At 43.9% G+C, this 20152-nt stretch overlaps 2 protein-coding genes and 1 pseudogene across 4 annotated transcripts; all 3 read right to left on the bottom strand.

Moving 5' to 3' along the window:
* Positions 1–34: 34 nt before the first annotated feature.
* LOC117866871 (double-stranded RNA-binding protein 8) lies at positions 35–6725 on the bottom strand. Its single transcript, XM_034751163.2, has 4 exons — positions 6380–6725; positions 2190–2455; positions 1207–1420; positions 35–1101 (listed from the first exon to the last, which is right to left on the bottom strand). Exons 1-4 carry the CDS (start codon positions 6516–6518, stop codon positions 314–316), a joined length of 1407 nt encoding a protein of 468 aa, XP_034607054.1. The 5' UTR covers positions 6519–6725; the 3' UTR covers positions 35–313.
* Positions 6726–7426: 701 nt separating this feature from the next.
* Positions 7427–8358, bottom strand: LOC140223562 (uncharacterized; annotated as a pseudogene).
* Positions 8359–8503: 145 nt separating this feature from the next.
* Positions 8504–18305, bottom strand: LOC117866866 (regulatory-associated protein of TOR 1). 3 transcript variants are annotated; one of them, XM_034751157.2, is made up of 23 exons: positions 17716–18303; positions 16045–16147; positions 15521–15603; positions 15265–15423; positions 15059–15175; positions 14773–14930; positions 14526–14680; positions 14254–14398; positions 14103–14181; positions 13884–13985; positions 13605–13688; positions 13402–13512; positions 12961–13314; positions 12701–12881; positions 11966–12577; positions 11513–11839; positions 11289–11412; positions 11084–11208; positions 10869–11008; positions 10654–10755; positions 9871–9956; positions 9634–9718; positions 8504–9517 (listed from the first exon to the last, which is right to left on the bottom strand). In XM_034751157.2, the coding sequence occupies exons 1-23, from the start codon at positions 18028–18030 to the stop codon at positions 9182–9184; spliced, it is 4083 nt and encodes a 1360-aa protein (XP_034607048.1). In that variant the 5' UTR covers positions 18031–18303; the 3' UTR covers positions 8504–9181. The 3 variants fall into 3 exon arrangements, with proteins under 3 accessions (XP_034607048.1, XP_034607049.1, XP_072151590.1); XM_034751158.2 differs by having other exon boundaries at positions 11289–11409; positions 17716–18302; XM_072295489.1 differs by having other exon boundaries at positions 10869–11208; positions 17716–18305.
* Between the last annotated feature and the right edge of the window lie 1847 nt (positions 18306–20152).

The following is a 20152-nucleotide window of genomic DNA, read 5'->3' as shown; positions in this document are numbered from 1 at the left end:
CAGGTGCATAATGCATGCAAATCATAACTTGAGGTAAGGGAAATCCAAATAATTCTCTTGCTGGACATTTTCATTTTCAGGTATTTGGTGCATAATAATGCATGCAAATCATAACTTGAGGTAAGAGGAATCCAAATAATCCAAGGGCGACATTTAAGCAACCATCCAGAAAACAGATCATGCTACTCAAATCTGACACGCAATTTATTTTATGCTCATATATCTCCCGTGGACCTATTTGCCTCCAGTAATGCATCTCATACATTTTGCTCTTCTTCTTCGGACAGATTTCCTGATCTCCAAAAATACATCCCTAGTTAGGTTGCACCAACTCACCACTTTGAGGTGCTTCTTGCTTTATGGTTTCTGTTTCCTCACGCTGCATCATTGCAGTATTGCTTGGCAGCTCCTCCGCATCTGTAGCACTCCCATTAAATTGCAATGCTACATAGGCGCTCGCTGACTCCTGCTCTGCACTTCTAGCTTCCATGTTAGGCTTCACCACTTCAGCGATATTGAGTGGCTCCTGTTCTACACTTCTAGCTTCCTCATTAGGTTGGACCGTTGCAGGATCTCTGGGTGCCTCCAGTTCTATCATCCTAGCTTCCTCATCAGATTGCAACATTACAACTTCCTTGTTAGATTCAACCATTGCAGTGTCTCTAGATAAGTCATGTTCTACTCTTATAGCTTCCTCGGAGTGTAGAAGCATTGCAAGCCCCTGCTTTACACTTATAGCTTCCTCATCAGGTTGCTGAGTTGCCGTACCTCTAAGAAGCTCCAGTTCCACTCTTCTAGCCTCCCCGTCAAGATGCAGCATTATACTGTCTCTGGATGGCTCCTCTGTTATTATTGTTGCCTGCATCGGGACATCAGAATCATGAACATCCCCAACCTCCCTAGTTCCATCCTTTTCAGCATCAACAATCTGGTCGGTCTTCCTCATGAATTTACGCTTATTCCATTTCTTTCTGCCACCACTTTTCTTGACTTTGAGCGATTTGGGGGTTTCAGTTGGCTTTTTATCTGTCTCTTTAACCTCCCTTTGTCCAGGAACAACAATATACTTCGTGGCACCATTCGCACAACCTTCTGATTGACCTGCACCAAACATTGCCCATTTGTGACCCTATCCAAGCAAGAGCCAGAAAGGAGGGATAATGTTTGCATACCGAAAGACCCTGGATCGAATAATAAGAAACTTACCCTGGATTGCAAGAAGAGCTGTTCGGGCAGCTTTTATCTCTGCTTCCTTCTTTGTTCTAGCTGCAGCACCAATGTATTGTATGCCACCAATCTCAACAGTGCATATGAAAGGAGCTACGCCTGAAGCTTGTTTAGTGCAAATATATGATGGAATGGCGTAATTCATCTTCTGAGCGTACTCCTGAAGAAGATTCTTGCACAGGCCAGTCTCTTGCTGCAAAGCATAGTAAGATGTATCAAAGAAACACATCAATCAAGAAGAGATACTGTGCTGCTATGCTAATTTAGTCATCCTGATTCCTAAGAACTAAAGGACCTTCATATTCTCTAAAGAATACCTTTGGACACGGTAATAGAATTTAATAGCCATACTGTGAGCTATGCATGGCTCATGGTTCATAAATTGGGCAGAACAAGCTCGCAAGCATCTTCATGACTAATTCCCTACTATATTCAGAGGAGACTTTAGCATAATCGAGTGCTTCAATAGTTACAATTAGACAAAAGAACATTATTGAATTTGGGGAAATTCCATGAAACCTATAACAAACTTTCGTGATTGTACTCGGGTACTGCTAGAAGTCCACAGATAAACTAATTAACATTACTTGAAAAGCTAACAACAGAAAGGAACATTTTATTAGCATCCTTCCAATACATTCCCATGGCAAGTTAATAGAACATCAGATATTTTCACATGAGTAGAAATAGAAGTGTAGAAAGTCTAGTACAGATAAACATATGTAATTTAAAGAAGCATGTAAATGTCATTCTAGGCTAACAGTCAATGAGTCAGTTCCCTTTTTCCAAAGCACAAATTGACAAAAGAATGCAAATCACCACTCATTCACATACACCTTCAAGTTCAAGGAATGAAAAGACTTTCTTGTTGGAGGCTGAATAAATTTGTATAAAACTTAGAATCTTTACTTGTTTAGCAACAATATCAAACATGTAACTACGTGCAGAAACAAGTAACTTACTACTGCTGGGATGTTTTTGGCTTCAGTTGCTGGAACAGACTTGACTATCTCCATAAGCGCAACTTCAGCGGCCGACTGTTCTGCAGCCTTTCGGCTGAAGAATCCAGGCAGGGAATCATACTTGGTGTTGTTAACGACCACTGTGGACTTGAAGATTGGTTCATGGGACGGGCCCTCTTTGAGGGTATGGTACTCTGGGGTTGGAAGACCAGCTTTCTGCGCATACTCTTGCAAGCGGCTCTTGAATACATAGCAATTCTCAACCCCTGTGCCAAATCAAGCATACAACAGATAAGAAAACGGTAGTATTGTACTGTTGGTGAAAAAAGAACAGAAATTCGGAATGAAGTATTCTGGAAGCCTCCAGCAGGATGGATTAACAAGCTTTTGGTAATAAACTAGAAAGTTGGCACGGCGATGCCGCGCCCAGTTGGATCAGGCCAGTTTGATTGCTTGGTTTCCATTTTCTCGATGTCCTTCTAATGATGCTACTTGTCAAGAAAACGTAGATCAACCAAGAGACTATTTTTGATAAAGCAGTGCCAGTAGCTTTGTTTTGAAGAGTAGTGTTAGTAGCTTTATTTTCTGGGCTGCAATGCTGCCTGGTAAGGCTATTGCTTTATGATTTTGAATGCCGGCCTGTTAAGAACAATATGATGGAGTATTTAGCATTGAGGATCGGAATTTTGTTGTCATTATAGTGCTTCGTGAGGTTGGAAGTATATTTCTGCAGACATTTGTATTCGAGTGTGGTATACATATGTACACGTGTACCACAACTTGCAGCAAGATTTAGCACGCAACGACTGGTTTGGATGTTGTGTCAAACAGCATCACATTATTGTTGCATCTTTCAGGATCATATGCCTCCAACTGCATTATAGAAGTAAACTTAGAGCAGGAGACAGTAATTTGCATGTCCACTTTATAAAATATCTCATGGCCGATACAGGGAACCAAAGCATAGAGGAGATAGCAATTTGAATGTCCACTTTATAAAATATATATCACATGGTCAATGCAGGGAACCAATTTGGATTTGGAGGATATCTTTTTAGGTTTCCTTTCTTTTTTAATTATAGCTAAGTTTCAAAAGCAAAGGTGAAAAGTGGCTGTGAGAAACTGTGACAACACTGCCACACTGGTAGTAGATCTTTGCCTGCTTTCTTCCGTGGTCAGCAGTGGCAGTCTCAGCTTTTGACATTCTTTGAGGTCATGCATGTAAAAATCTATCCTTATCGCCAACAATCCAGAAAGGATCAAAATTGCATTTTTCCATAAACCTAGTATAATTAGCTTCCAGAATAAGATCACAGAGTGCTGGTTATTCATCATTCAAAAATCACAACTGGGCATTGCTCAACATTGGAATCTAAAGATCATGGCAGTGCAGTTAAATGCAGGGACCAAAAGGAAAAGCTATGAATAACTTGATATCATCACGAATGGTCACAGTAACCATTTTTTTAGTTTGATTTTAGGTGGATTAAGGTTCACATTCTAAGAACTTGATGCAAAAAATATAGTTTATTATTTAGTTACGTTTGCCACGACATCATTGTAGCTGGAGTTAAAATGATATATATACCAAAAGAGTATTTGATAGTGGTTACATGTCATGAAACTCTTATCAGTGTAATATAATATTTTAAAACATAACAGTGTGTGACAAAAAAAGGTTTATGATGCACATGGCCATTTGAATTTGAATGTGAAAATTCAAAAACTCTGGCAGCTCACGCACAGCTAAGAACTTAGCTTGCGCATAATAGTGTCATAGCCATGTACCGGTGACCACCTGCAACCACCAACTCCATTAAGAAAATTGAGCCAGAGTGCCTCTCTAGTACCCCATCAAAATACAACCAGGACAGGATCTTTAAGAAACTTGACGCTCCTTAGCAATTCAGCATATAGATCACTGTGCATATTCATAGATTCAAAGTTCGTATTTATATGTACGGAATGCTAATTGTAGCCCTTAGTGCAGTATAGAAACATGTTTCTATAAGCCTACAAAATGGGGTTTTGTCTGTCCTATGATTACGATAAAAATGGGATCACACTATAAATCAAGATAACACAAATTATTTATGTTTCTGCCATCCCAATTCCTTCATTAGAAATCACAAATCAGTGACGAATCACAAGTATATGTAACAAAACTGTCAACCTAAGAATAATCATTTGTCATTAACAAAGTTATAGCATCTTAACAAAATTAATGAGCCTAAATTATCGTTCATGTACATATTTAACCGAGTGTAGTTTAAATTGAGATCATATCATACTAAACTTACAACAATTAACAAATGCTATAGAACCAGATGATCATTGGCCAATTAACAACCACAGTACTACTGGTTAGGCAGCCCTCAAGGAACTGCTTGCATTTGTTCCTGAGTGTTATGGACTACATTGAAACCATTATATTTTTCTCAGCGTAGAAGGCAACCTATAGGGGTTGATTAAATTATTCTCACTTTTAAGTTCCAAAGGTAAATTATAAATCTAATTGCAGATATCATTTTACTCAGTGCATGAGTATTGAGTAGGAGTGCTTCAGTTACCTTTTCAGGATGCAAAATAGTTACATTCCTGTTAAATATTTGTTTGTTGATTTACCTACATCAAATCAAATGAACAGATCGAGTTGATTAGGCCATGTAAGACCAGATTTCAAGAAAGTAAGATTCTGATTTCTGTGCTGCAGACTGAGGGGATGGTAGAACCTACAGGTATGAGTGTTAGTTTCAGCAGCTCAACCTGAAATCTTAAAGTATGGCTGACAAGGTTACAGTAACTAAGATTTTAGCTAGGCTTAAAAAAAGGAAATTACAATTGAAACATATCATCTTCAATTTATGCATACCAGGAAGGAGTTGAAGCATGAATGGAAATTGTTAGAAAACTATACTAAAATAAACATTAGATAATCTAATTGCAAATGTAAAATTTGACAACAATGATTTTTTTCCTTTATCAAATGTCAAGCAGTAGCATATGAACGAAACTCAGTGTAAAGATAAGTACTTTGATTTATGTTGACCTGCAAGGGCATAACCAGGATTTGAGCATGGGGGGGCCAAGACACCAAACAAAAAACGATCTCATAAAAAACGATCTCATATGTATGGATGACAAAGTTATTTTACAAATGAGAGTGCCAAACAATATATTCAATCGTATATGTAGAAAATGGGCCATCCTACATGTTGCCATGTAATAGCGGTTAATTAGGTTATATGATCCGAATATACATAGATTGATTACGCATTGATGCTACTAATTGTGATCATTGATCGAGCACTTGTAAAAGAATCTCGGATAACAGAGAATAAAGATGGGTTTGGTGACAAAAAAATTGCATATGAGTAATTTTTTGCTTTAAAATAGCATGAAACACTAAAACATGAAATATTAGAAGAAAGCTACAAGTCCATTATATTGTTTTTTCTCAGACTATCTGGATGCTGGAAGGCTAGAACGAATCATTGGGCTGGTGGGCTGATGATACTTTGGACTAATTGTATGTCTTGTTGCTTAACAGGGACTCTAACCCTATAATTAGCAAAATGATTTAGGAGTTCCTGTGGGGTGTACACGGCCGCATTAGGGGGGCCAGGCCCCTGCGCGCCCCCCCTGTGGCTCCGCCCCTGTAGACCTGCATATAGATGGATATTTATCTGTTTATATCGCCATCATATTTCATTTTGAGACCTTTCGCTAGACTTTTTGCTTTTAATTTCCCATTGTGAAAGGTTCTGAAGGCAGCCTCACTATTTTTTGCAGAGATGTAAAAAACAAATTTAATTGCAATGACAAAGATTTGCTACTGCGGTGTAACAAAGAAGAATTGGATTTCTCAAAATGAGAGCTTGCTGCTTGGCAGGTCAACAAATGAGTATCTCATGTGCAGTAAATGAGCATTTTAAATGCAACGGCTGCAAGCACTGGTCATCGTTCAAGAAATTAGACGGTAAAAGTCCTAGTGCACTATAAATCAGAGGAAAGCATATACATCCTAGCAAATAGCAATTACGTGCACACTACTGAGAGTGAGAGAGGAATTACTGAGAGGGGAGAGAGAAAATTCGGATGCAGCGACGATAATCAGCTGGAAAAGCGGCATTACTGAGAGGGAGAGGGGAATAACTGAGAGGGCGAGAGGAATTTTGGAGGCAATTTACTTGGTGGGCGTCGAAATCCCGCTCGATTGAGATCGATTCTTTGGTCGGGGGATGGAGTTCCAGTTCCTGGGGCCAGCTGTGCGCCGCCGCGCCCCGCCGCGCCCGCCGTGCGCGCGTCCGCGCACCACGCGCTAGCCATAACCAGGCGCCGCGCCTCGCGCTTGCCGCCGTTGGCCTGCGCTCGCCGCTAACCCCGCCCAGGCCCAGCCTCGCACTCGCCGCTCGCTGCGCGCTCCTGGCTCCCGCTCGGCTAGCGCCGTCGTAGGAGGAGAAAGGTGCGGGGGGCAGGGCAGGCGCAGGGCGCGGAGGCCAGCGGGCGGCACGGTAGCAGGCGGGGAGTGGAGGGCGCTTGCGAGAGGAGAGGCGGAGGCGGCCGGAGGGGATGAGGTCGCGGGTCCGCGACGATTCGAGAGGAACCGGGTTTGCGAGTTAACGGGCGTGAGATCCGAACCGATCGGCATCAGACGGTCTCTATTGCGAGCTGAGCAGATCCGACGGCATACGGGTTAACGGGCAACTTGGACCTGTTGCCCGAGAAAGTAGGCAATGTCGTAAATTTCGTCAAAAATGGTTAGGCTGTGTTCCTGACGGCTATCGAGTATCGCGCTACCAAAATTATCCAGGAATAGAATTGAGCGAATGGGCGAGGGTTAGATGGGTTTAGTAAGTGGGGCAGCATCAGGTGGCGCTACAATTCCGCCATCCATAGTTTATCCCGCCACTGCCTCGAAGTGAAGGTTGAGTTGAGGTGAGGAGGATTCTGTGTGTGGCGTTTCTAGAAGTTTGGCGAAGTTTGGCGTGTATGATTCTAGCATTTTTTTTTTGTGCTTCGTGTTTTCTCTCGATGGCAAGCTAATCCCACCGTATCGTGGTGCTAAGGTGTCAGTTACCAAGTGACCTATGGAGCATCCATCACCGGCTATTTCTTCAGAGATTGTGTAAGCTGAAGAGAGAAGTAGAGAGCAGAGAGCGGAGCTAAGGTCACCTCGTCGGAGAAGGGAGACGGCCAAGACACACGGGGCGTACTAACACTGTAAATACACCACAGGCCTGCTAATTGCTATGAATTATTGCATATAACAGTGGAGTACAAGCTTCGTCGTCAGCCGCCCGACTGCAAGGATGTCGGCGTCTCGCCGCCGACCACTACGGTAGCCTCGGCGCGCGCCAGCCAGCCCCCTCGGCACGATCCCGCGCAGGAGCATATCATCGAACGCCTCCTCGACGGCATCGAACGATCCCTTCTCGCGGAAGGCGCGGAGCACGCGCTCAAACTCCGGGAGCCCCTGGGCCACACCGTCGGCGTCCATCTGCCTCGCCACGACCTCGTACGCCTCGGCCGCCATCCCCTCCCGCAGGAGCACATCGAGGACGGCGTGGTGGTCCGACCGGCCCGGCGACACGCCCCACCGGCCCATGTCGTCCAGGAACGCTAGCACGTCGCGAGCGGGCGCGCACTGGCAGAGGGAGGCGAGGACCGCGCGGCAGTGGCGCGGGTCCAGGTCTAGGAGGAGGCCGGGCATGCAGCGCATGAGTTCGACGGCGGCGGTGGGTCGCCGGGCACGGCAAAGCGCGGAGGTGAGGATGTGGAAAGTGGTGGCGTCGGGGGCGGCGATCGGCGCGGAGGAACGCCGGGGAAGATGAGGACGAGCAGAGCGCGGCGAGGAGGGAGTTGAGGGCGCGGGTCGTGCAGCTGGCGGTGGATAGAAGGGCGGCGGCGAAGCGGCCGTGGCGCGCGAGGGTCGCCAGCAGGCAGTCGGGGCAGGTCCGCGAAACGAGCGGGCGGCGCGAGCTCATCTGCTCGGCTCTCACTCTCCAATCTGTCAATCCCCACTGCAACAGCAAGCCTTATGTCCACCACACCACACTAGGCTAAGGAGACTGAAGAAAACAATGGCAGAGCCGGATGCAGCTCTTGTTTATTGCAATCACTATAAAAAAATCCTGTGAACTCTGAAGCTAAGCCCAAGCCCAAGTGCGCATTGCCAATGGGCAGGCTGCTGATCACTCATCAGTCCACTCACGCATCCAGTGATCACCACAGAGAACCACTAGTTACAACTTACATGGATCAATGGATGGATCCATGCTTCTTTTCCTTACTTTCACTTCTAGAATGAAAGATACACAGGGAAAAAATACATTGCCTGACAACTGTACAAACACGATTCATATTTACAAATGGACAATCTGTCCGGTGATTACAATACAAGCAGCACAAAGATTCGTTCATGCAGGCCACACTAATCACATCTAGCGCTATATTAGCAGGACGAATGCCTCTATCTATTCAACAACATCCATCTGTGAATACAGGAGACATGTGCATGCATTCTATTTCTACCTGGGCCCGTATGCACAACCCCACTTGCCCAGGCAGCAGCAGCCCCTACCACACCTGATTTATGGTATCAACCACCTCCAAACCTTTTTACAGTTGGCAAAAGCAAAGGAGCGGACAAACCCGAATGAGGTGACTATTTACATTTCGGTTAACCTAGGTATGATTAATTTATTTGGGGGAAGCCTCCAAGTTCGATGACAGGGGTAGGGCTTAACAAACCTTCTCTGCAAGGAGGCTAATGAATCTTGGCTTCATTGTATCTCACAAACTGCACTGCACACATCGTCCAACAGGCAATATGCACCGAGAGCCCCGATCATATCACCACCATGTCGGTGACCAGGCTTCACATCTTTTGGATCTTGTAGCTGGACCATGGCGTGGACCCATCGCTTGGCCAAAAACATAAGGCCTACTGGTTTCATTGTTGATGCATGTCAAGAGATGTAGACCTCACCTTACTTGTAATTTTCCTCAGCATAGATGGAGACTAGAGCATTATCACCAGCACCAGCGGCCAAGAGTGACTTGTACAGGTGGAACGAAAGGCAGTTTACGCTGCCTATTCTTTGGCCCATAAATGACGGCTGGTACCGAATTATCGTCAACTGCTCTCCTTCAAGACTGAACACTTTAATCATCTGCTTGGCTGAGCCACTTGCAACAACTGGGGCATGCCGATGAACAGCTAAGGCTGTAAGGGAACCCCTGTGTGCCTCAATAGTCAGGTAGGGCTCAGCTGCCCTTCTAACATCAAGAAATTGAATGTCTCCAGCTTGAGATGCACTTACAATCTGCGATACCATAAATGATAGAAAAGGGAGCCTTGTAAAGCTTTGAGCAAGCCCACAGTTGCTTCAACAGCAGAGAATTAAAAAACATAGCAATGCAAAGAAGTGGTAGTATTTACCTTGTATGGATCAAACCCAGGCTGAAACCCTATGCCCACAACCTTTTCCGTTCTTGGGGCATGTGGCCTCGCCATATAGATGAGCCTACAGTATAAGAAAAGAATATTCAGAGCAAAAAAAAAACAAAGATTTAAGTAAGCAGAAAAGGAAGAGGAAGGAGGACATTGGATAGGACGCATACAACATATGCGTGGTATGCTGGCACAATGACAGGATGTAGATACTACTGTACTTACCTATCAGGAGAACGAACATCAAATATCCTGACAGAACCATCAGTAAAACCAGCAGCAAAATGTCCAGAGCGGACCTGAGATGCAGACTGAAACAGATGCGACAAGCAAAGGTCATGCTCAAGAACAGACGATGCAAACAAGATCAACATAAAACTTGCAGCATAGCAAGAATCAAATACTTAAAGCAGTCAAACAGATAATTTCATGCCTACGGAATGAAAATACACGTGTTCTTGAGAAACAATCTTTCAATACGTTACAGGAGAATAACAAGATAAAGTTGTTAGGCCATTACACAGGAGCAGAGTACTTAGTTTTTTAGTAAAAAAAAACATAGTTTAAGACACGACAGGAGCAAATCCTAGATTTGCCTCTTGCTCTTTCTCACATTGTCAACCTAATTGGGAGAAGTTGACAACCATACAGGAAGCAACACAAAAAGCCACTTTCACTCATAAAAACTCAGCGATTTCAATTGCACACAATTACTACTTTACTAGGAGTCTAGGAGGACGCATATGCAAAATATGCATGCATTACTGTTGTTAACTTAAATATCAAATACAAACCCTCGATTATATGATTACATGGTAATGCTGCAAGTGATTAATATAAAACAAGAACATCAAGTATACAGCATGAACCGCATAACAGAAAACAGAATCACAGATCTATGGTTATTTCCACGGTGACTAAGTGCAAGATAGCCTAGTCAAATCACAGAAAGATGTTCTTGAATTCATATTTGAATTACTCAGACAGTACATGGCAACAAGAACTTACCAGTGCAGAAATTGCACTATCACCAGATGACTGAATGGTGTTGAGAAGTTGTTCTTTATCAAGATCCCATATCAGGATAGAAGACATGTCACCAGATGCATACTATTGGGCAACAAAAGGAAGCAAGTAACCAGATGTATTAGAAGTTAGAACAACCTAAAATGCATAAAATAAAAACCGAGGTCCGAACGACTGGGAAAATAACAGAATAGTACCAGATAACCAGATTGCTGCTGCCAGTCGATCACAATACTGCGACCAGCAGCTCGATGACCCTGAACCGATGAGAAAGCAGTTACAAGTTTTTGTCCTCCACTTTGAGTAAAATTTTTCCATATACGTACATTTCCATCACCTGCAACATGAAAATTAGATAGTGCAATGGCAGAAGATAAGTATAAAAGGAAAAACATAGAGAAGAGAGGCATACTTGAGGCAGCTAAAAGCAAGCTCTCATCAAGCTCATTGATAAGCAAGAGTTTAGATAGCCCTCTTTCGGACAACTTATGGTTTTGAAAAGAGTTCACTGGTAGCGCATCATCATAGTTCCACACTCTGACATGAGACAGAACTTTAGCACAACTGCAGCAGTGCATTTCAAGCACTAGAATTTTAAATTGCAATAATAATTTCACCTTATTTGCTCATTTTCATCAGCTGCGATGACGATTGGAGAGAATGGCAACAATAATGCTGCTTTTGTACCCGTCTCAAACCTTGTATCCCAACTAGCAATTTGACTTGTCATCTTGCAAGCTGCTATTCCCACGGTCAGCAACAAGAAAAAACAACAGATAAATAAGCAAGAGTATCAATAACAATAATGTAATGCAGATCAATGTATTATCTGGCCACGTACAGGATCGCTGGCACTTAGCAATGCAACCTAATGCAATTTGTTCTCTCTCTTCTCTTCTAGCATTGGCTTCTTCATTATCGTCAGAACCAGTTAAAAGTGGCCTAGAGAAGTGACCACAACTCCAGTTGTAGATTGTTGATTGGGGAAGTATACTTAGCTCAGCATTACTGGGAGCCGCAACAGAGCTTAAAAGGGGACCAGCTAAGCCCTCAGGTGAATTCATAGGATGTGGTTTGAACTCCATAGAACACACTCGGCGTAATCCTGTAAGATAATCATGCTGAGGGGGGCTAACAGGAGGCGTCCTAAATGCAATTGAGAAGTTTCCTGCAAAATATTGGAAGACTCATTCAATAATTATTGACTTTCCCTCAACAACCAGTGCACAATACTGAGGTGTTCCAACCTCCAAGCATAGCAAGGAAAGTGAGTGATTACAAGTTTACAACTTACCAGAATTCATATCAAACCAGGAAGAAGAGCGTGCCATGCCAAAGTTTGATGGAGGTGCAGATGTCTCTCCTTGATGTGTACCTCCACTGTTAAATCTACTATTTTTCATTACCACTTGCTCAACACCTATAAGGGACAGTGCTCTCCGACCAATAGTTGCAATTCTTGGGTAAGGATCTTTAGCAACAGAACACATAGTCGATATAAATTGAGAATAAATGCCACTATCAACAGGTCTCGATCTGTTGTAGCTGAGACCACCATTACTTGCATTCTCTTTCAGTAATATGCCTGAATCAGAGTGTTGGGAAGAATCATCTGACTGGGGAGAGCCATGCATGATACTACTTGTTGCAATCGGGCTGCTCGTAGAAATTCTTGCATCACGGCCAGTGGCACTGCTATCACTGCCAACCCTTAGCACAGGACCAATATGAGAAGCAAGGCCACTGCTGCCTTGTCGAATGTTGTTGGAACTGTAGACATTGTTTGGACTGCTTATATTGGCTAGTGACGGCAGCGACTTCAGCAATGAATTGGTTTGAGGTTTCCAATACTCAGCAGCAACAGATTTGAGATACTTATTGTGACCCAATGCAAACCGAGTAAGCGCTGGAAAAAAAATAATCAGGTCAACTCAAAATGGTTTCCAAAAGGTTACAAAAGAATATTCTATGTTCGACACAATAAAAAAAAATATTATATGAAAAACGATATACTTTCTAATGCACATACCTATAGCAACCTCAGATCTAACAAGGGGGCTACCATCTGAAGAGACCTGCAGAAGGCTTCGAACGACATTTATTTCAGCTTTTAATTTCTCGTCATCATCAGAATCATCATCAACACCGTTTAATGATGTTGATCCCATATCCAGGAGATTCCCTAATGCAAAAACAGCAGAAGCTCTGACCTGGCAAGACCAAAATATTGATTAAATATCTTGTGAAGTAAGCGAAGGGGAGAACAGATGAAATATGAAGGCATTGTACCTCAGGTTGTGTCTCTGCTAACAAAAAAGCTACAATTTCTGGTGCATTTGATTGCAGACCAAGTAACCGAGCCTCAGGGAAATCTTCCCAGAGTTTGCCAAGGCATAAACAAAGCCACTGCAAAAGCAAAGGTTCTGTCTGTGCATCATGAGGATTTTCAGGTTGCAGATGTCTCAGGCAAACATCTATAAGACCTGCATTAATACAGGCCTCTTGACCCCTTCTATGCCCATCCACAATAACTGCTAAAACAAAAGCAGCCATTGCACGCTGCTCTGGGTAAGCATCCAAACTGTCGAGAAACCTGATAAAATATGCATGTCCTCCATCTTTAACCAAGTCAACCTGGCACGACTGTCATTCAGGGAAAAGCATAAAGGTTAAACACCTGAACCTTATATTACAATGGAACTTCAAAAGATTCCATAGAAGAGTGCATACCTTATCAAGAGAGAGAATTTTTGTCCATATGAACACAAGAATTTGACGCAACTCCATTGCACTTGTTTGAAGCAGTTTGAGCACATAAGGGAAGATTCCAACAGACAGGGCCTAAAACATTGATGCAAAGCGGTTTGTACACATCAGAGAATAAATAACTAACACTTGTAGAAAGGTACATGCAGAAGAGTTCAACTACAAACCAAATCAACTGCCCATGGTCCCATGTCAAGAAACCTTCCAAGCAGAACAAGTGCTCTAAATCTATGTGATTGACTAAGCAGGACCTGCACAAAAACACAAGATGTAAGAAAAGGAAAACAAGAAAAGAAATCTGGTAGACAGGGGAAAACATGCAAAACATTTTACTAAAATAGAATTATAGAAGTGAAGAGAAGGGCAATGAGGTACTTCAACAGAGTTAAACTGGGTTTTACAAATGATATTGACCTGTACGAAACTGTAACATAAAAATGTTGTACCTGAAGAACTATAGGTAACTGTTCAGGGGGCTTCTTGTCCTCAGAACCATGATCAAGCCACACTTCAAAAGCCGTCAGCTGTTCCGTAAAAAATGGGCTTGGCTGGTTTGAATTAGAAGACAGATAAATTGGTTATACTGAAGTGATTACATTAGGATGACAAAATAATACTAACAACAACTTTGTATTTCTTGAAGGGCTAGGTAACAAGTAGGAAACCTGAAACTCTGCATTTGGATCAGCAATTAACTGAGGAAGCTTGGAAAGACAAATCTCAGCAGCCATGTCCCATGCGTCCCTGAGATTTAGCGAGTTACAAAATGCACTGAATAGCTAATGTAACAACATAAGAACTAGTCAGGTTAGCTACCACATATGGTGTTGATGTGTCGGTGGCAACAATGGATAAGAAATTGGAGAACAATTCGCAGATCGCATGATTCTCTCAGCAAGCAAGAAGTTGCGAAAGAGACTAGCAACCAGAAGATCTTGCCTGAAAAGCCTTTGGAACAGATCTGCACAGTGAAAGTGTGAAACTTTATCATAAACCCAATACAGCTAGACATTTATTTTTTAACTCAAATGATCTTCTCTGATTTTCTTTTTCTCAAAAGAACTATATCTATCTCCTAGACGCCATACCATGAGGAAGAACATTCCAGGCAATAGTGTCTGTAATAGCAGTGAAAATCCAATTCAGCTCTCCAAGAAGAGTTTTACGGTCATTTTGCCTTCCGGGGATTTGGTCGATAAGAGAATGATCCATAGAACCACGGAGTAATGATCGTTTACAAAACCTGCATAGTTTATAGGCATGAACCCATGTAAGCACAAGATGTTAAATAAAAAAAGTAAGAGACAATGGAGATCGGAGAGGGAGGGAGAGAACCAGTGCAATGCCATCTTGATGGGTGTTGTAAGGCAAGCAGTAAACACATCAGCAGGAAATTCTGCACTCTGAGGAAGTGTTTGATGTGCTTCGCAGGCAGCAAGAAGAATGCAATCCTTCTGTGAAGATGCAGAGGAGCTAGAACTCCAGTCTAGGCGCTGAAGTAAAAAGAAATCACTAAATAAATTAGATAACTCTGGAACCAAAAAGAAACAGAGACATAAATCATGATTACCTTCAACTTCAAGAATTAGAGAAATATGCATTAATGAAGCATATAGCATACCTCTAGAAAAGCTTTCACAATAATTCCAGCTGCTGAGCAGTCAAAAACATAAATGGAAGGTGTTTTTAGCCATGAATCAAGATCAGTAATCGGAAGGGGAATATACTGTGTGTAACTCTGCAACAAAATGCAAAAAAGACCATTTCATGAGAAGCGCCTATGATAAGTACATGCAGCAAGTAATACAGTGTCTTAGTAACATTTACCTTGTTAAACACCCAAATCTCACCATTAGCTGTAGGCTTTGGGACACCATGGCCATTGTAATGGAAAAGTACTCTCTCTGATCTGGCATACTTGCGGCAAGTATTACAAAGCTTCTTCACTTCCTCCACTGTTGGATCTAGCTGAAGCTTGTAACGAGCCTGCAAGTGACATTAGGATTTAGGACAAGAAGATGCAAACAATCAACATCAAAATTCAAAATACCACAGACGTTAAACAGGAAAGCAAGTTCCTCACCTTAGGTTGCCAGCGCTCATACTGTGAGTGCAATGTTTTTCCGATATTTTCAAGGGCTTTAGGAGGTGCCATAGAAAATGGATCTGAAAAGAAAGAAACAAAAATGAACATATGTCAAGGCAATACCCGAGTGCAATAACAGTATTTAAGTACAAATCTATCAACAAATATGAATTATCATGCCTAAAATCCAGTGAATTTTCCACATTCTCGACAAAAAATTCCAAGAGATGCAGTATCTTACACTACAAACTCTTAATTCATCTACCACCAAATGCCAGTTATACACATTCAACTATGGGATAGATGCGTAAAATCAGCTAAAATGAAGCAAAATAATGTCATATGGGAACAGTAGGTGCCAGACAGTTTCATTGTAGCTGTTACATCCAGTTAACAATATTTCACTTGGCATTGAGAAAAGCAAGACACAGTTTCAATCAAATAGTGAAAAGCAGTTCCAGTGCATCCTAACTCGCAGAGCATATCCATATGAAGATGAGCCGAATCGAATAAGCATTTACCTATCCAGCACTCCATTCTTGCACAAGGGGAAATTTTAATTACATCTGGTGGATCAACACTTATGTTTAAACATAGTACAAGTGCAACACATCCAGTCTTCATCTGTACAACCAAATCCATCATTAGCAAATGTCATGTAAAAGATGCAGTCAACATACAAGAAAATATGGAGAATCATCTCATGGCCAGAGATAATAGAAACATTAAATAGCTACAAATTCCATAATGACATAGTAATTTGTGCTGCAGACCAACACTCAAACCAAAGTAGGCAGCCAATGACACAGTAGATTAATGCAGTATGCAGATTGTACTATTCTGCATGCATCGTTTAAAAAGCACAAAACTGGGTTGCTAAAACTCAAAGTGATCCTCAGACAAGTAGACATAAGCTGCAAACATCGAAGGCACTTTAAGATGATATATTGTACACCAAGTGGTTCTGCAAAATCTCAAAAAAAATATAGTAAAATGGAACGTCTGCATTCTTTGCCAAGAGCATTGGTAATATCTAAAATTAACCCAGGGACTTTAAGGCTCACAATGTTCAATTGATTTCCACTCCATGTACGGCAATGTCGTCTTTACCATTAAAACCTCCGATCCAGCAATCACATATGTCCATTGACATGAACTAAAACACCCTATTTTCCATCTGGTCTGGTGCTTCATGCCATTGCAATATGCACAATGTGGCATACCTGAAACCACTGCGCGCTTGCATGCCAGCTTTGTTACAGTGGAATCTCATAAGCATTCTTTAAGCCTCCATTGTTGACACTAATAACTTGGGCAGGGAACTTTACGTCAGCCACTGGCTACCAAACGACACAATCCACAGTCCAGGTTTTGTCCATGTTTCAACTTCACCAGTGAGACTTAAGTATTTCTTTAACAATGTGATGCAAGTCACTTAGTCACTGATAAGCAGTGTCGCCTGGAAGGGCAACTAGCCATTCGTTCTGAATGCAATAGCAACTAGTGGATCCCAAAAATATTGGAGGATTGCGCAATTTCCATTTTGTTGTATATGTAGGTATGCAGAGGCCACCATGATCATCACAACAATGACAGGACCTGTTAGGTAAGTCCAGGCCTCCAGGGTAATACTGTTTACTTGGTAATTTGAAATTTTATCCGAAAACAGACTGGTCATAACACTGGTTATCTACTTAATTGGTAATGAAATTAAGAATGTGCACGAGTCTGATGTCATAGCAGGCTACAATATTCCCCTTTTGTATTAATTATTATTAAAGCCAATCACTGCGATACGGTAAAGGAGTAGCATGACGATATTTAAGCCTGGCCCTGAGAGCCCCCGCAACTTTTGGAGACACTTGGGAAGCAGAAGATTATCCTGCTTGCAAGACTAGTCATCGAAACATTACTTATCCCATAACCTTCGAGGTCTCATTCCATCTGGCAGCACCGCAGTTAAATGGTTTTTGTAACCGAAATTGATTAATGATGTTGAGTTTGATGGTAACATAACCACTTCACCAGACAAGCCGGCAGCCGCTGCCCCTAATTTACCATTTTTAAGCTCAATCAGCTAATCGCAGGCCTACAAATCCCAAGAAGCCGAAACGCGCCCAATCCAGCAAACAATCGATTAATATAACAGAATCAGTAGAAACAGCATCTGCATACTGGATCGCATCCATTACCCGGTCCTTTGGGCGCCACTTGGAGACGAGGCCGGTGGTGGAGGGCCCGGCGGCGGCGGCCGCGGCCTCGTCGAGCGCCTCGTGGCGCTGCTCGCACAGCACCACCACATGGGGCAGGTACGCCACGGGCTCCGGCTTCTCCACCTCGGCGGGCTCCAGCCCATTCCTGGGCTCCGGCCCGTTGGCGACGGGGAGGTCATCCGTGACGTGGTTGTGGTGGTGGTTCGGCAGCGGCGCCGGGGGCGCGGCCGGCGACGGCGACGGAGAGGACGAGGAGCGGACGAGCCTGGAGGCCATGAGATCTCCCAATGCCATGGACGCTTGCTGGCCGTGTGTCCTCAGCCCGCAGCCATGATGGGGTCGGGGAGCTTGGTCACCTACATCGATCGAATCGGGGCAGCGTGGCGAATCGGGAGGGGGCAGCCAGGTCAGTGGGGTGGGGAAGATTGGCCGGAGGTTGTTGTGGTAGGGGTTTAGGGTTAGGGTTTGGACGCGGCGGGAGGAGAGAGAGAGAGAGAGAAACGGAGGAGAGAGAAGCTAGGGAAGCGGCGTCCCGATGCGGTGCGGTGCGGGAGGAAGCAGGCAACGCCAGGAGCGGAGAGCGATTGACGCCACGGGGCAAAAAAAAAATTACTCGCAGGAAATTGGACTCTGTTTTTCTTCCGAGAGCAAAATAGGCGGCGGTACACAAACTTCTGCTTAGCAGAAGGTGTCGTCTACTACCCTAAACTTCTAAAATGCACGTTAAAATCCCTGAACTTGTTAATCAGTTCACGCGACGTCCAAATCTCCATAACCAGCATTAACATACACACGTGGCACAGTGACTCGACGCTGATGTGTCCTAATATGTGGGGCCCGCATATCAGGTGAGCCTATCTTATCTTTTTCTCTCTCCCTTTCTCTCTTTCTATCTCTCCCTTTCTCTCCCTAGGTCCCTGCCACCTCAGGCAAGGCTACCTTGGGCGGGAAGGCGGCAAGGTGCTCGAGCTCCCGCACGGGAGCACCGGCGCCCGCGGGGAAACTCGAGGTCGAGCGACTATGGCAGGCGAGGTCGAGGTGAGCCCCAGCGGTGGCGGATGACATGAGGCCGAGCGGCGCATAGACGGGGCAAGCCTTGGTAGTAGATGGACGACTGCGAAATTGCCACGACAGTATTGTCCGGCTTTCGCTTGCGATTATGACCTCCCGAGTAGTTATTTTGGTTGTCATTATTGGGGTGATCATTGTGGTTCTTATCGTTGCGTTGGCCATTATTCTGATTGTTGTTATTCTGACCTTTGTTGTGATTAGATTCGAACCTTTCGATCTCCCTATCTTCTTCATCTGCCCTACTCAGACCTTTCGGTCTCCCTATCTTCTTCATCTGCCCACGCTTGTACCATGATCTTGAGAGATTTAACATCAGCGGGGCATCTTCTGTCGAAGTCCTGGACATCCGGCGGTCGTGGAGGCCGTTCTGGAAGCAATCTATAGCGTCGCACTCCGTGATGTCCACGATTGTGGCCTTCTTGTCGAAGAAGAGACGTAAGTAGCTCTGCAGGGTCTCACCTTCTTGTTGTTTAACTTGAGATAAGTCAATCCCGTTGTTACCAGGACGCTGCATTGCTCCTGCATAGTTATTGGTTAACGCTACCTTGAGATCCTTCCACGAGTCAATAGAGTTCTTATCCAATAATTTGAGCCATACGTGTGGCGCTTTCTCCATGCAGATGGGGAAGTAGATGACTTTAGTATCGTCGTTTCCCCAGCTGCTTGTACTGACAGCGAGTATCACCGTAGCTATTGAACTGGATCCTGCTTGCCATCGTACTTGGTGATACCCAGAGGTTTGGACTTTTTAGGTAGAATTGCCTCCTCACACGTCTTGAGAAGGCTCAACCCATCAGAATCATCTTCTGGATGTTCGACTTCTTACTCGCGCTTACGGTGTCGTCCGTCGATGATGGTACGGGCGTCGCGGCTGGTGTTGATCTTGTTGCGGAGGTCTTTTGTTAGGCATTCGGGTTCTGGGTGAGCCCCACGATGGCCATGGCCTCCCGAGAATCCTACCCGACTACCTTCAGCTCCAGTTTGGCTTGGTCTGGCGCCTTCGAGTTGGTTTGGTCTGGACGGAGGGCCTCTATGGCTACTGCCATGTTGACTACACTCGGATAGGGAGCGTTGGACTGACTGTATCGGATTCTGCTGATCGAATTGTTCGTATGCGAGTTCCACCAGTTGAGCCAACTGTCCGGTATATTTGTTCTGAGGCATCACGCGGGTGATGAGATCAATAGACACAACGGTAGCCAGGGAAGTACGATGGTGATGTGTTTGAACTGCTTCAAAGGTGTTATCTAAGTTCTGGATTGGTAGGTCTGCTGCAAGGTGGCGGTGACGCTCTGCTCTTGCAGTGTTCCTTGCTCGTCGTCGAGTTCTTTGAGTTTCAGTCTCT

This window comes from Setaria viridis, chromosome 8 (genome assembly GCF_005286985.2).
Source record: "Setaria viridis chromosome 8, Setaria_viridis_v4.0, whole genome shotgun sequence".
In the NCBI taxonomy this organism is placed as follows: domain Eukaryota; kingdom Viridiplantae; phylum Streptophyta; class Magnoliopsida; order Poales; family Poaceae; genus Setaria; species Setaria viridis.
The sequence above is the reverse complement of the archived record's forward strand: the minus strand, read 5'-3'. Positions and strand labels throughout refer to the sequence as shown.